Source organism: Hevea brasiliensis, chromosome 4 (assembly GCF_030052815.1).
Source record: "Hevea brasiliensis isolate MT/VB/25A 57/8 chromosome 4, ASM3005281v1, whole genome shotgun sequence".
NCBI lineage: Eukaryota > Viridiplantae > Streptophyta > Magnoliopsida > Malpighiales > Euphorbiaceae > Hevea > Hevea brasiliensis.
In genome coordinates, this window is record NC_079496.1 from 23,925,935 (window position 1) to 23,943,229 (window position 17,295).

Genomic DNA, 17,295 nt, shown 5'->3' on the forward strand with positions numbered 1-17,295 from the left:
GACAAGGAAAACCCACCCTTGCCAGTGAAATAGTAGAAATCCTCATTTTCATGAGAAAAGAACTTATGAAATTCTGGAACGCCTTTGGGGTGGCCACCAAATTCTTCTCCCGACAGAGCATGAGGAAGGCAACTAAAGCTCGCCAGCTGTTCGAATAGAGATAAGAAACAAAAATGTTACAAAATTGAAGGACCTCAACGAAGAAGGGGTCCAAAGGAAACTACACACCAGCCTTGAGATGCTCTTCATAGATCATTGTAGAGTTGTTACGGGAGAGGAGGTCATTAGCCCTCATATGCTCTTTAGGTCTGTAGGCAAGCAAGTAGGGCGGCATATGATGCTCCTCCAAGATCGCACCAATCTCATCCCTCGACAGAACACTGGCAATCATAACAACCCCAGGTGCCCCTTTTACCAACTGTCTTCCCTTCCGGCTATATTGAGGGGGGTGCTTGTTTAGAACCAAAAAGACCCATAATTATTTGATCTTTAGCTGTTCCCACCCCTCTGGCAACAACTACTCTGGCATCTGGCAAAACTAGCTAGGACATTTATCCTCCGGGCAATAATGCTTCCCGAGGAGGTGTAGCCAAATCAAAAGAATCTTGGATGGCATCTTGACCCATATTAAGGTTTGGGGAACTCATTGAAACAGAGACATAAAAAGAAAAACTGACAGACAAAGTAGTTTATCTTAAAAAAATGCTGAAAAAAGCTAAGAACTGCTCTTCAAGCGGTAGTTACACTTAAGCTCCGGCGCGAATGGAAAAAACAAGGAAAGCAAGAAGAAGGATAAAGACCAAATAAGAAAAAACAAAGTGTTTACTTGTTTTTACCCCCAATCTTCCAATTTAATTATTTACAAATCAAATCTATCATGAAAGTTTTTGTCATTGCGAACGTCAACTGTACTATAATTATTTTTAGAGCTATAAAATCTTAAATTTTATAATATACATAAATTTACTAAAATTATTAAATTAATTATCTCTTTATCCCATATTTGTTTATGGAGACTTTTTCTTTGTCTATTTTATCATTCTCTCTTTATTTATCTCTCTTTACCTCCTTTAATCAATTCACCTATTTCCCTTAAAATTAAAAAAAAAAACACAAATTAATTTTCTCAAAATCTAAAACCAAATTTGATTTATAGAAACAATTATGAATTTACTCTTTTGACCCAATTTTCCAATTTAATGATCTACAAATCAAATTTGCGATGAAAATTTTTATCATGATGAATGTCGGTGATACTATAATTATTTTTTGAGGTATAAAATTTTAAATTTTAATTTTAATTAAAGTAATTATCTAATAAGTCATCCATAGTTGATGCTGATGGTCAATTTACAAATATCTGAATTATTAAAATGAATCCAGCTTCGATTTATCATCATAATTAATTTTCATAAATTCTAAAAAAACCATTGGGTAATGAGTACAAATAAAATCATTAAGAACGACACCGTTTGCTTGGGATCAACTGCTATAGGTGACATAACCCTTACCCCATATACAGTAGCCATCACCATCAGCATCATCTGGTCATCACAGCCTTACTCACTCTAATCTATAGAGATATTTTCCATTCTCAGTGAAAGTCAAGAACAAGAAATGCTACTCTCTCTTGTACAATCCATTTACACATCACCTTTTCAATCCACAATTCACACTAACTTGAAGAACTCTAATACTTGTTTTGAACCCAAATCACTGTTTCCCAGTTATGATGCTTATCAGCCATCAAAAACCGTGAAAAGGTTGCTTTATCTAAGCAGAAAATCTTATACATCTAGAAGGTTCACAACCAATGCTTCTTTGCTTGAGGCTCCAGTTTTGTGGGCTGGCAGGCTTTGCATCTTCTACGCACTATTGAAGGCTGGTTTAGCTGGATCAAAAGCTAACCCACTTGTCTCTGGTATTTTCATGATGGGTTTTTACCCTTCTTTTTGCTTTTTCGTTGGGTAGATTTGATTTACATGTTTCTTTTTGTTTTAGGTTTGGATGGTGCTGGTGCTGGTGCTGAATCTGGTGATTTGGGTTTCTCCAAGTGGCTTGAGAACATACAAGGGAAACCAGGTTTGTGGATTTTGTTTCTTATATTTCCATAACGAAGTCAAAGCCTATTGATTTTGGCTTTTTTTTGTTGGAATTGTGTTTTAGCAATTTTCAATGATAGATTCTTAACGGTACATTCGTACTGATTTTAAGATATTGGTAGAATCTGAAATCTTGTTTCAGTTTCATTCTTGTTGGATATTGTAGCTTTTGGAATATCTGGTCAATTCCTTCAACTTTTTCTTTTTAATTTCTTTTCCTTTTTGGGCTAAATTTGTTCAATCTCTTCTGCTTTCTCTGCATTGAAATCATGAAACTATTCAACAACAAATTATCGCATAGTATTAGGTTAAAATTTCACTGAAAAAATATTTAGTCTCATCAGATTTGAAATTTCAGTGGATAACTTCCTGGAAATGATGGATAAAAATTTCATTGAAAAAATTTAGGAATTATATAAACTAACAAATAATAGTTGTTGAACATGTTGAAGAAGAAAGATGTAATTTGCAAAATATGATGTTAATTCATTGTTGCCCTGAAAGACAAGTGTGTTATTGTTATCCGTTTCTTCATAAAATCTTATAGGAGTAGAATTTTTACTTGGGGTTAGTTTCAAAGAAAAGAAAAAGCCCAAAACTTTATTTCAATATGCAATTGTAGTTGAAACTTTTTAAATAGTCTATTATATGATGCAATTGTAGTCTAAACTTTGAAATTAGTCAATTAAAGCCAATGTTTATTCCTTGATAATTGTGGCTAAATTACCTACATTCATTAATTACCTGCAAAATTATAACATAAATGGATTAATTAAATACATATTCTAATGTACCTAGTAGCTTAGTATTAAAAATTTTCACTTCTGTTGACATATGCTTCTATGATAGCCTTATTAGTATCCGACTTTACATGTACCAAGTATAGTTTAAGTGGCTTGGCCACAATTGCAACAAACAACTAAAGCATAGGTTATTATTGATAATTTTCAAAGTTCAGGTTGTAGTCTCGAATTAGATAAAAATATAAGATTTGCTTAATAATAACTCTTTTCTTATTTGGATGAACTTTTATGAGTAGAATTTCTTGATCTCCTGGCCTGATGGTCTTTAACAAGTGTTCCCACTGTGTAACTAGAACCATCATAATCTTTTAGGAATATTTTTTTTTAAGAGCATGTTTTACATAATCAAGGTCTTCATTCAGTTGTGGATCTGTGAAGGAGGGTGGTACTGGTGCTGAGGTTGAAGGAGTAACTAATTAGGTTGAATTTGAAAATTAAAGTAAGCAGAGTAACATAGAATTTGTTGGCTTGAAATTATTGTGAGCCTAGTTTTCAAATCCAATGGATGATTGGAGTTGTTTTAGTTGGCCTACCGGATATATAATCCCACTAACACCAAGTTTTTTCTTAATATATAAATGTATGTATTTGCTAGTATTAAGTTCTAATCATTTTGGGAATTAGTATTTAATTTGGAAGATATAATAGATAGTTAGATATTATGTAACTGAGTTTATGCTGTCTAAAAGTGGCATGTTTTGTCTATCCTGTAAAGTTTTCAATGCCACATACCAAGCTGATTTTTGTACAGGATTCACCAGGTTTATGTATCCTTCTACAGTGTCTTGCTTTTTGCTTCCAACTGAACTTGAAAAGACAAACTGAAAACAGGACAGGTTAGAGGTGAGGCCAGGATAGGCAAACTCTTATTGGTTGCCCAAAGGAACGGTAGGTTGGTGTGAGTTTTGGCATTCTGATGTTCCTAAAAATCATTCAAAATGCAACTAGAATCTTCTTAAATCTTAATCATATTTTTTTTTGCATTTCTTTTGCTTCAAGCTACTAATGTTTGAAACAGAAATTTCTACGATCCCTTTAATTGGTACTTGTCTCAAGTACTCAACATTCAAACGTTTTGATGTTTCTCATAATTAAAAAATGAAAAAATAAAATAAAAATTGAAAATTACAAAATAAATACCCTGTGGTTTCGCACTTTGACACATGAAGGACTGTGGTTTGATTTTTATCAATTCGATACCCTATGTTTTTCTCTGTTAGTAAATGTGGTCCAAACCATTAGTTACTGTTAAATGATGCTGACATGGTTAGCTCCACATGCCATCACGTCAACGCTAGGTATTTGCCATGTCTGCATCATTTTGTAACTAATGGTTTGGACCATATTTGCTAACGGAATAAAACTTAGGTATCAAATTGACAAAAATTAAATCACTGTCTCTCATGTGTCGAAGCGTGAAACCACTGGTTCTTTTTTTGTATTTTTCCCAATTTAAAAAAAAAAAAAGGTTTAAGAAGCAACTTAGAATCTTCTTAATAATATATCTGTTGCTTGAAGCTATTAAAGACTGGAGGAGAATTCTATGTTTCCCCTTAATAGTTGCCTTTTCTTTAAAATAGGTTTAATTTTCAGATCATCAATAGTTTCCTCATTTCATTGCCATACAACTGGTAGATAATTGAGAATGGTAACTTAAGATCAATTACCTAAGTAAGCTATCAAGTCACTTAGGTGACATCAAATTTTTGCTTTGGATTTGTTCCATTTTGTTCTGCATTCTTTTTTCTTATAGAAAGGCAGCAGTATTTGAGTTATGGAGGGATAAAAAGTTCATTATTAATTATCTTATAAGCTTTGTCTTTGCTGCTTTCTATTTTCCCAGCTTTCAGAAGAGAAAATGACCATAAGACTATAACGTGCCGTGCACAGTGTTGGTCCTACCAACCAAACAGGAATCTGTCGGTGAATAATTTGGATATGGTCCTGCCATCCTCCATTATTTGTCTCTGAAATCTTTAGTATGCATTAATTTTACAACAATGCATTCTCCATACAATTGAGGTTGCATTATTTCCCCCCTTTTTCTTTCTTAGATCCTGCTAATTAGCTTTATCTAGAATCCCTTCCCCTCTATCCTCCAAGGATTATTTGTGCAAAAAGAACTTATCAACTGATATATCTTGCGGGACTATCATGCCACTGTTCATTAAGAATGTAGACATAATTGTTAGGCTGATCAATGGCTTTGCAAACATGATCATTTTCTGATGGATATTTTGTTGTCATCAGAATTTGTTAAGATCTACCTTTTCTTTTTTGAAGCACATAATTCAGTTATTTTTTTGTTTTAGCAGAGAAGGAAGCAGCTGACAGAAGGAAATTGGTGAGCAAATGGCATCCTACAACAAAGGGAACACTTAGAAGGAATTATAGGGTGCCTTCCAAATCTGAAGGAAGGCGCCTTCTTAAAGCAATTGCATCATTACTATCTGAAGATGATCACTTTACTGATGCCACTTCCCACAAGGTAATACAATCTCAAAAATCTCTCTACAATTCTGATTCCGTTGTCTTTCTAAATATATTGCCAAATACAGTTATACAAAACAACACATGCAGTGACATTTTATGGGATTTATTTTACTATTCATAGGGTTGCCAAATTAGGAGAGAGAGTGCTCATGGCGAAAGTGTGTGCTGCAACAATGTAAGGGCTCTGTTCGATGAGCTCCCAACCCCACACCTGATTGTGGAAATCACAGCTTTTCCTGCTGGCCCTCTCACAGAAAAAGACTATTCCAAGGCTGAGAAATTAGAGAGAGTGCTTAGGTCTGGCCCTTCCATCTGAAGCATTCTTCAAATCTTCTCGTCTCCTTTTGTACGTATCCACACTTTCATTTGTACATAGGAATCAGCAAAATGAGGTGGAACCTTCTACCTTTTTTCTTTCTTACAACCAACCTTTACAAGAGTGTTCATCTAACTAAGGTTCAACTGCTTAATTTTGCTTCAACTTGAAGTTACTTGAGGGCTGAATAGTCAACTGTTTCTACGAATTTGTTTGCTTGAAGTTTCCACAATATACAATTATTTGTTACTATGTTCACTAAAAGGATTTTTAACAATCCTAGACCTCTTTGCTGGCTTGAGGCTTGGACGGTCTGTAAAAAAGATGGGCTTGGGTGGGGAGGTTTTGTACTTGAACTCCAACTATCCCACCCAAGAATCAGGGGTAGTGAAAGAGTTGGTTTATGCTGCAAACACTGCATCAACCACTTGATTTAAGTGTTGAAATTGCAAACCCAGCTTCAGAAGACACAAATTCAGCTAAGCAGCAACTCTTTTTGAGCTAAGGTTCCAACTTTGATGGTTCTTTAATCATTATTTTTACTTGAATACTTTTTACATTATCCCGTACTTAATAGATGTTTTACTAATTATCTTTTTGAGTTAAAAATTATAATTCTATTTTTAATAATCTTTATTTACAAAATTTTTCCTATATTATTTTAGTTGATTACTAAATCAAAATATGTTATTAATATATAAAGAAAATAAATAATTTATATGGTTGAAATTTATTTAATCTAAATTAAATAAAAATTAAAATTATTGTCAGACGATGCATAGATAGATGATTAGTTTATAAAATTTGTAATAAGATAAAAAAAAGAATATAAAAATAAAAAAATAACAAAATAAGATTAAATCAATAAATCAAATCGTAATTTTTTAAATCGATTTGACATTTATTTTAGTATGATTATTATTTCTTAGTTTGATTTTTAACTGTTTCAATTTGATTTGTGATCAAATTGAGCTATGGGTTTTATTTTGTTGCTTATTATTGGTAGTCTCGTCAATTGTTATTATTGCAATTATACACAATCTGTGACTAGCTTACCATAGTTGTATCCTAAAAGGGTGTGAGATTAAACTAGGGTTTCCTTTGGGCTTTGAGAACCTGTTTGGTCAAATTTTAAGTTACCGTTAAGACATTATCAAGTAATAACACGTGGCCCACATGATCTTTTAAGGGCTCTCTTCAATAACAAATTTTTTTTTTTTTTTTTTAATGTGATGCCTTTTTAGACAAGTATTAGGCCCAATTAATATATGGCACGATTAAATTATTAACATAGTAAAATATGAAAATTAGATTAGACTGGATAAACACGTGTCAATATGCAATGATAAACATGACAAAATATAAAGCACGTAGAAATTAAAGAGTAAAGTCAATTCTAATAACTTATGAGGAATATTTAATCCAATATAAAACCTTTTTTTCAACTAATCCAATATAAAACCTAAGACATTAAGCAAATGAGAATGAAATACTATATTATATTTAGACCTTTAATTTATGTGTTACTCCAACTATAGTGTTCAAAGGCCGATTTCGGGTCTAAGCTAGTGCTTCATGTTCAAGATTTAAAGGATCAGAATCGATTTTAATTCGATTTTAATTTTATTTAATTATTTTAAAAAAAATGATTTCATCTTTAATCAAATGATTTCAGTACAATTTAATATGACTTTAGTTAATTTGATTTAATTTTGATTATAAATCAATTGTTAATCAATCTCTTGCCCAATTTAATTCATCTTAAGATGTTTAATTTAACAACATTCTAAAAAAGAAATAAATGATAATTGTCTTATTAATATATACTACCCAAATTCATCTTATCATGGATGACAATAAGTTGGGGAGGACTTTAATCAAACGATTTCAGTCCAATTTAATATAACCTTAATTAATTTGATTTAATTTTGATTCTAAATCAATTGTGAACCAACCTCTTGCCCAATCTAATTCATCTTAAAATGTTTAATTTAACAACATACTAAAAAAAGAAAGAAATAACAATTATCTTATTAATATATATTATCCCAATACATCATATTAGGAATGACAATAAATTAGGGTGAGCTATAATCAAATGATTTTAGCTCAATTTAATATAATATCGGTTGTCTTATTAATATATATTACCCAAATACATCTTATTAGGAATGATAACAATTAAGAAAAGCTTTAATCAAATGATTTTAGTTTAATTTAAATATAACTTTAATTAATAATGACAATTGTCTTATTAATTAAATACATCCTACTAGAAATGACAACAAGTTAGGGAGGCCTCGAACCTTTGACCTTGTTGTTGACAGCCACAAGTTCTAACCATCCAGCTAAGGATATTGAGCAATTGAATCATTTTAAAATGTCAATAGTTATATATATATTTTTATCATTTTTTATATAAAATATTATATTACCTTTTACTTTTATTTTTAGATAATGATAATAACAATGTGAATACAACAAATGGAAATAAATTTTGATACGACAAAAAAGAAAAAGCTTCACTTAATTATACGGCGGGAAAATTAAATTGGCAGTGTATACGCCTATTTTTGCGACATTGTAAGCATATTCATTGAGGACGTAAGGATTTCAACGATGAAAAATTATATGACTGTAAGATATATTAAGAGATATTAAAAATAGATAATCATATGTATAGCATTTTCTTGAAGAAAAATAATTTTGAAGAGTAAAAAAAATGGTTAATTAAATTTAAATGAATTTTATTTTTTGTTTAAATTTAATTTTGAGAAATTTTTTTATTAAAAAATTTAATTGGACCTAATTGGGCTTTCTAAGGCTAATAAAGTCCAGTAAGGTATTTTAATTAAATAAATAAAAGCTTAAAATTTTTTTAAATGAAAATAAAAATCAAATAGGAAATTTCCTCTCTAAGATTCCTTAAATCTTCTTATTTAGAAATTACATAAATTTCTTATATAATTTTTTTGACATAAACCTATAAATATCTCACAGAAAAGAAAAAATAAAGTTAGAGAGAGAGAGAGAGAGAGAGAGAGAGAGAGAGAGGGAGGAGATAACAACACAATACAAGAAAAACTCTCACTTTATCTCTCCAATTCAATAAGTTTTCCGCATCTCTCTTTTTCTTTCTTCTTCTTACTTTCTTTCTTTTTCTTTAACAAACCTTCAAAATTTCTTTAAAGCATGTATTCTAAATAATGAGTATTCAAGAAATATGTCATACATTTATTTTTTCATATTTATGTACCTTTAGATGGTCTTATATATTCATAACATCCATGCATATGTGATAAATTTTAGGGTAATACTAACTCTATACATGTTCTTGCTGCTATCATTTCATTTTAATTAATTTTCATGCATATACGTTTCTGTAAAAATTATATAAAAATTATATTTGTAATCTTTATGAAATTCTAATAATTTTAAACTTAAGAATCATGAAAAAATTATTAAATTAAGTAAGTTATGGCTGTTCAAAATTAGAGTATCTGCAGATCATGATTTACAATGCAGCCAATTTTTAAGGTTCATATCTATCTCAATTCTTCATCTTTTTTTGTGATTCTTAAGTCTAAAATTAAATTCAAAATCTCATATAACTTTTTCCATTAGTTTCATAAAAAATCTTTTGTAATTTAAGAGATATCGCAGTTTTAAAAAAGTAGTATAAATTTGTTGCTATTAAAAGTTCTAATTTTTGTAAATTTTTTTGATAATGATTTTGATCTGGTTATTAATTTTATAATTTAATATGATATTTTATCTTACTCTTATAATTTTTCTGAAATTTTGATACTTATTTATATATTTTTAGAAATTTAAATATAAAGGCACAATCAATCTGTCAGGCATAAAAAATTCATTATATATATATATATATATATATATATATATATATATATATATATATATATATATATATATATATATATATATTATTCAAGTTTTATGTTGCATAATTCCAAATAAACACAGCCATTAAAAAAAAAAAAAAAAAAAAAAAAAACAAAAGCATGACCAAACCCAAACATGCCTCAATCCCGTAAAAATAGGTCACCAAATTCTTCCTCACTAAACTCCTTATCCTCACCATCCCATTCCTCATCATCCTTCTCCCCCATCTCATCCTCATTACTATCATCATTCTGCTCAATAAAATTTGCAAAATCCCTTCGCTGCCAAGTCCTCCTTCCCCTTTATCTGGTGGTCACCCAGGATTCCTTAACTTATCCTCCAAATTACTAGCACCAAAAATCCCTTCCTACAACACCACTCCCTTAACCCCAGACCTCTTTCCTTCAAACTTCTTTTTATTAAAGTCCACAATCTCAACCACTGAAGGATTCTGTTTGTCCAAAGTAGTATCTACTTCCATTGCTCTAGTCCTAATTCCTCTATGAATATTAGAGCCCATAAAATCTCCCACTACAACAAATTAGGCCCTTAGCCCTCTATTTTGCTTCCCAGAAGACTTATTCCTTTTGCCCATTTATTGTCCTCCCTTAGAATCCTGTCCAACAAAACTCTTCTTATTCCTTACATTTCTTTTTGGCCCGACTTGCATGCCTTCCATTCCTTGCTATGAAAGAATTGGACGTTGCCCATGCCCTTTCAACCTTCTCCCAAACTAGGACCTGAAAGCGTGATCCCTGGCTAACCCCAACCTTTCATTCTCTCTTCATTAAATTCTGGCGATACCCCGATACCATCATCCATGGCCCTTATCCTTTCTCTGAATCCTCTTTCTCAGCAAAAGTAACTTTCTCTATCTCTCTCTCTACCACCTCACTCATCCTATGAGGACAAACATTTTGCCTATGCCCATACCGCCCACACCCAAAGCATATCTCTGGGAGGCACTCATATTCAATTGGTTGTTCCCTATCATTCAACTAGAACTTCGCTAATAATGGCTCATTGAGGTTCACCGTAACAGCAATTGTAGCATACTTCCCCCTTAAAGCATCACTCGTCATATAATCAACCTTAACCACATTCCCCACAGCATCCCCAATTGCTCGAAGAACTTTCTTTTTATACAAATGTAATGGCAGACCTGGCAATCGAATCCAAACAACCACATTATTGACATCTTTCTTATGAATGCTAAAATCTGGCGTCCATGGTTGCACCAAGAAGTAACTGCCCAAAATAATCCAAGAACCATCCATCAAAGCTTTACAATAATGTGCCTCATTTGTAAATCTAACTAAGAAAAAATCATTACCCAACTCCAAAATTTTCATGTCCTCCGAATGCCAAAGAGCCTGCAACTTAGCACTTAAAGCTTTATAACCCATATACCTTCCCAACATCCTAACCACCACGACCTTCTTCCATGATTTCATAAGTTCAGATTGCAAAGTGGAAGACAGTTTTACCACCGACACCTCATAAGATCTATCAATCTCCACATCCCCATCAGCAATTAGGGGTGTGCAATCGGTCGGTTCGGTTCCAAACCGAACCGAACCGATAAAACCGAAAATCGAAAATTAAAAATTTTAAAACCGAACCGAACTGATTGATAAGAGAAAACCGAATCAAATCGAACCGATAAATATCGGTTCGGTTCGGTTTTAAACCGATCAAATCAAAATTTATAAAATTTCATTTTTTTAACATTAAATCTAAATAATAAAAACATAAAAACAGAAAAAATTAGAAATCAAAACTAAAAAATCTTAAGGTTTGGTTCGGTTTTCTTTGATTTCGGTTGGTTCGATTCGGTTCGATTCAATTTGATTCGATTTTTTTTGATTTCCTATATATATTAATAATTTCGGTTCGGTTCGGTTTTTTTGATTTTTTTTATGAAAATAACCGAACCGAACCGATTAACTGAAATTATCAAAATTATAAATCAAACCGAATCGATTAAATTTTAAAATCGAACCGATTGAACCGAATTAATAAGTTCGGTTCGATTTTTCAATTTAAACCGAAAACTGCACACCCCTATCAGCAATAACCACCTCCTCTTCCACATTCAACATTTCCATCTCAACTTTGTTACCCTTCCCTAACACTACATAGTACCTAAATGAGCTTCTTTCCTCCTAATTCACTCCATGCCTTACTTTCTTCACAGCTCGACTATCATCCGGTGGGTTAACAGGCGGCTTCTCTAAAAAGTCCAGAGAAGCTATCTTGAGAATACTCAATTCAAGTTTTTTGTCTTTTAAATGGCTACTAGATATCATAAAAAAAATAGTGTAGGGTGCACGTGGATGGTTCCCAGCACCTAGGAAAAAGACGAAGAGGCTTGCAAAAGTGTACTTGTGTGCATTAGACACTTGGACTTTGGTCTTCTTTAACAACTCTCATTCTCTACGATTTAGAGCACTAATTATTTCTGCAATAAGCACAGAAGAAAACACAAGTATCTAAAATGAATTTAATGATGAATTAATTTTTTTTTTATAAAAATATTAATTAAAGATGAATGAGAATTTCAACTATTGGCCTAAAAACCGTTATTAAAAGTTAATTTTTTTGAATTAACTATAAATTAATAACAAATTATGGTCGTTGTTGAAAGATATATCACCAACTTATATTTTTTTGCAATGGATTAACTATGCATCCATCACTGATTTAAAAAAAAAATACATAATTTAGATTGTAATTTTATGTTTTAATTCATGTGTAAGACATATGATTAAATCTACGCTAGTGATATAAACATATGGATTAGAATATATACATGATACATGGGTCAGAACTTATGTAATTTACTTTTCTTCACTATGTGAATATTATTAATTGTATCAACTTATTATGACTTGGGAATAATATAATTTTTTCTTTCTTTTTCCTTCAATTTGAAAGTTGACAAATGTGTAGAACATTTTTGGGGTTCTTGTACACAGATAGAATAACAATATCACATGACAAATGAGGACTTGTTTAGTTTAACTCAAGAAATAATTAAGTTAATTTTAATTAATAAATATATTTTTAGTATAAAATATTAATAAAAAAATAAATATAAAATATATTTTATATAATAAATAAAAAATTATTTATTACATAAAATAAACATAAAATATAAATTTAAATCAATGAATTATTTGTTAATTAAATAAAATTTTAAAATTATATTATAATTTACCTTTAACTTTTTTAAATTTAATTTAACCCATTAATTACAATTGCAACAACTCATAAAAGTTAGGCTATAATACTAAAAATTTGAAGAATTGACTATAATCTTGAATTTGTGCAAATGGTTTAGATTTTTTTTTCTACCATTATGCTTTTTATTTTTATAATATTATAAATGGAAACTTTTAGATTAAAATATAGTAATTAGTATTAAAAGCTAAATAAATTTTACAAACATTACTTTAGTTTATAAAATATTTGGGATTAATGATAATGAAAATTTTATAGTTTTATAAATAAAATTAATTTATAATTATATCTAATTAAACTTTGCAAATTAGATGTCTTTTCTCCTTATAATTAATATTAAAAAAGTGGACAAAGGAAAATTTTGAGAAATCATAAAAATAAAAAAGGTGAGATTTTTTTTTTTTTTTTTTTAACATAGGAGAAACTTCTTTAGATAGATGAGAATTTTGGGAAAAAAAGAGGAAAGGGAGCTTATAATGCAACTTCTTTTGGATTTGTAAGGCACTCTTCTATATCTGTTTTATCAAATTAATTTCCATTCTTTAATAATTAAATCTAATTTTTCCCTTTAAGAGTGTAATAGACATTATTACTGCACTCAATATTTATTAATTATAATATAATTTTTAATAAAATAATATTGTTATAAATTCATATCTAATGATGGATGTCCATTTAGTTTTTTGATGAATCTATTTATATTTTCCATAAGTCTATTTAACAAATCATTTAATATTATATCTCTTGAGATATAATTTGTATGCTATAAATAGAGTTTCCTTAACCCTATAGTGATCAACATTTTTGGACTTATCTTCTGTCTATATGATAAAATTCTCTCAAAACTCTACATGTTCTTATATTTTATTACTGTTATTTTTATAATATGTTATCAACACGAGATTCTACTATTCTGAGCTCCCATTTTGAAATAGACTTAAGGTATTTTCTTCTTTCTTCATCGTGGCAAATCTTGCAAAACTTAATTTGTGGCTCTTGATATTTTGGGCAAGAATTATCTACCATGGATTTTAGATGTTGAAATTCACCTAGATGCAATAGGTCTTGGAGACACCATCAAGGATAAAAATCAAGCATCAAAACAAGTCTATGCCAAAGCTATGATTTTCCTTCACCATCACTTTGATGAAAGATTGAAAGTTGAATATCTGACAGTGAAAGATCCTCTTGTCCTATGGAATAATCTAAAAAAAGGTGTGATTACTAGAAAATGATTGTTTTTCCAAAAGCGAGGTATAATTGGATGCATTTAAGGCTACAAGATTTTAAATCAATCAGTGAGTATAATTCTGCCATGTTCAGAATAACTTCTTAATTAAAATTATGCGAACAAACTATTATTGATAATGATATATTATAAAAAAAAATTCTTTACTTTTCATGCCTCTAATATGCCCCTACAGTAGCAATATTGAGAGAAGAGTTTTCATAAATATTCTAAATTAATTTCATGCTTTTTGTGGTTGCACAAAATAAAAAATTATTAAGGAAAAAATCATGAAAGTCGACCCACTGGTTCTACCCCATTCATTGAAGTGAATGAGGCTTCTACTTATTATTTTATACGTACAAGAGGTCATGGTCATGGTCGAGGGAGAAATATGCATTTCAATTGTGGTGATCATATTTGTAATTCATCAGATTATAAGAACACAACTCGCCACCATAAGTAGAAAAATACATCTCACCACCGTAAGAGGAAAAATACATCTCACCACCGTAAGTGGAAAAACAATGACGAGAAATAAGAAACAGGATAATATAAAAATTCAAAATAAGTATGCTATCACTATGGTATGAAAGGACACTGGTTGCATACCGGTCGTATGCCAAAACATCTCATTGATCTTTATCAAGCATCACTAAAAAGGAAAGATCAAAATACAGAAGCAAATTTTATTTCAAAAAGTAATACTGTTGATATTGATATAGCACCCCTAAATGTAACAGATTTCTTTGAGCATCCTGAAGGAAAATTAATCATTTGATTAATTGGTGATGGGACTATCCATTAAGTCATTTAAACTTGAATTTATGGCTCTTGATATTTCGGGCAAGAATTATCTACCATGGATTTTAGATGCTAAAATTCACCTAGATGCAATAGGTCTTAGAGGCACCATCAAGGATAAAAATCAAGCATCAAAACAAGTCCGTGCCAAATCAATGATTTTCCTTCACCATCACTTTGATAAAAGATTGAAAGTTGAAAATCTGATAGTGAAAGATCCTCTTGTCCTATAGACTAATATAAAAAAAAGGCGTGATTACCAAAAAATGATTGTTTTTCCAAAAGCAAGGTATAATTGGATGCATTTAAGGCTACAAGATTTTAAATCAATTAGTGAGTATAATTCTGCCATGTTCAGAATAACTTCTTAATTAAAATTATATGGACAAACTATTATTGATAATGATATATGTAGACACCATATTTTGGTCAATCTTCAAAATCATAGTTCGAATAATTACAATTATGTCGATCCCTCTAGTAGGCGTTTGATCAATCTCAACTAGTTATATGACCCCAGGTCATTTTCTTTGAGCTAGTAACCTCTCAGATAAATAATAAACTTCAAAGTGGGCTCAAACCAAGTGTTTTCCGATCTCCCCGACTCGTTTTGATTAATTTTTAGACCATCTAATTTTGTATTTTGTTTTTCGATCTCCTCATGTTCAAGTTTTCAAATTCTGGGACGTCTTGTGATCAGTTACCTTGCCCGAATTGTTCAAGTGTTTAACCAAGTTAATGTTTTAATTGATCATTAATAAGCGGTCCCGAACTCATCAAATTCAGACTAAGACCTGTTCTCAAATTATTTTTATATATGCGTCCAAGTTTTAATCGGTTCTCGGTCATAAGGCTTTCCGATCTCGCACTCACGATTAAATTTATCCAATCCCTTTAAGCAGTTGTTTCACGATTAATAACCAATCTTAAGTTTCGTGTCCGAGCTTATCTGATCAAGTGGAAGTTGATTCAATACTCATCCATACTTAATTTAATATTTTTCGATCTTACCAAGATTTAATCACAAATAAAAAAAAAAACTTTAAAATTCATCCCAGGAAATAAAAAAACACAAGTATTCGGCAGGAGGATATTCCCTAGCTTGCTCTTCAATTACATCTTCAACATTTACTCCCTCCTCTCTCTCTTGTTCGCCCTCACTTTCAGCTTCAGCACCCGGAGCAAGTTCCTCGAGCCAGGCGAAGTCCTCGTCGGGATAATGTTTGACAAGCTCAGCAAGGAGATCACTATGAGCTTTCACATAAGCCCCAACTTCTTTCATTAGAGCCTTCTCATCCTTCACTTGAATCTCTTCGGAGAACTTAACCCGAACATCATCAAGCTCCTTTTCTAGCCGAGTTGCTTTCTCCTCGTAAGACTTTGTTTATTCTTCCAGCTCGACGATCTGGGAATTCGTGGCAGAGAGTTGGTTTTGCATTAACGCCATGTCTTGAGACAGCCTTGACATCTCCCTCTTCATAAGATAAACCTTCTCTCTGACTGCGTGCTGGGTTGCCATTGCTTTCGAGCTCAAGTTCATTAAAAGGCTGAGAAGATCATCAATATTTTTAGGACCCATTCTGGTCCGATCCTCAGGGAAATAGATCGTGGTGCTCACTACTTTTGCCAAATCAAGGTTGCCCCTCACCGATTTGTTCTTCTCCAATGATTGGAGTAGTATCTTAGCGGCTTATAAAAGAGGTCATCCAAATGAAGCTCCCTGTCCTTAGGATCCGCCCTCTAAAGCCGAAGTGATCAGAGGTTGGGGAGGAGTTTCAGATTAGGTGGGAGGCTCCACAGTAAGGATTTGCCCCTCTGGGATAGATTGATCTTGGATTAGAACCTCCAAGCTCGTCTCTTCAGTTCGGGCTCTCTTCTAAGCTTTAGATCTCTTCATTTCTAATACCTTCCTGTTGAGCTCTTTATTCAACTTTCAAGCTTCCCTCGCTGCTTTATTTCTAGCCATACCTTTACAAAAAAATGAGATTAGTGAGATCGCTAGGGACTACGAGATTAAAGATTCAGGTTTTACCCGTCCCGGGACCCAGATCAGAGAGTTGCAGCTGGATGTTCTCATGAGCGATCACATTCATTAACCACCACTTGAGTTCTGCCATGATCACATCCAGGCACGAATATTTGCAAGAGTTCACCTGGCTCTTGAGCTCCTTCACTATGGAGCTCTCAACATCAGTCAGCAAGACTCTTCTCTCCGATTTCTCGGCCAAATAATTCCATCTTCGGGGAATCCCCTCGAAGCGATGGGGGTCTTTTCTTTGAGGTACGAAGAATTGATCTTTCCAATTTTTGAGTGAAGATGGGAGATTGGTGAACAATCCACAGCATGGTTTTGCCTGAAAAAACCAGAACTCGTCGTCCTTCACCGTGGGTTCAAGTCCT

The 17,295-nt window shown here is 31.7% G+C and overlaps 2 protein-coding genes across 2 annotated transcripts; one reads left to right on the forward strand and one right to left on the reverse strand.

The window, feature by feature from the left end:
- The first annotated feature begins 1,516 nt into the window (after positions 1-1,516).
- Positions 1,517-5,936, forward strand: LOC110635346 (uncharacterized). The gene is made up of 4 exons (XM_021784642.2): positions 1,517-1,921; positions 2,002-2,082; positions 5,221-5,393; positions 5,520-5,936. Exons 1-4 carry the CDS (start codon positions 1,618-1,620, stop codon positions 5,712-5,714), a joined length of 753 nt encoding a protein of 250 aa, XP_021640334.2. The 5' UTR covers positions 1,517-1,617; the 3' UTR covers positions 5,715-5,936.
- A 4,682-nt stretch (positions 5,937-10,618) lies between these two features.
- LOC131179433 (uncharacterized) lies at positions 10,619-11,074 on the reverse strand. Its single transcript, XM_058146281.1, has one exon. It carries the CDS (start codon positions 11,072-11,074, stop codon positions 10,619-10,621), a length of 456 nt encoding a protein of 151 aa, XP_058002264.1.
- Positions 11,075-17,295: the final 6,221 nt, after the last annotated feature.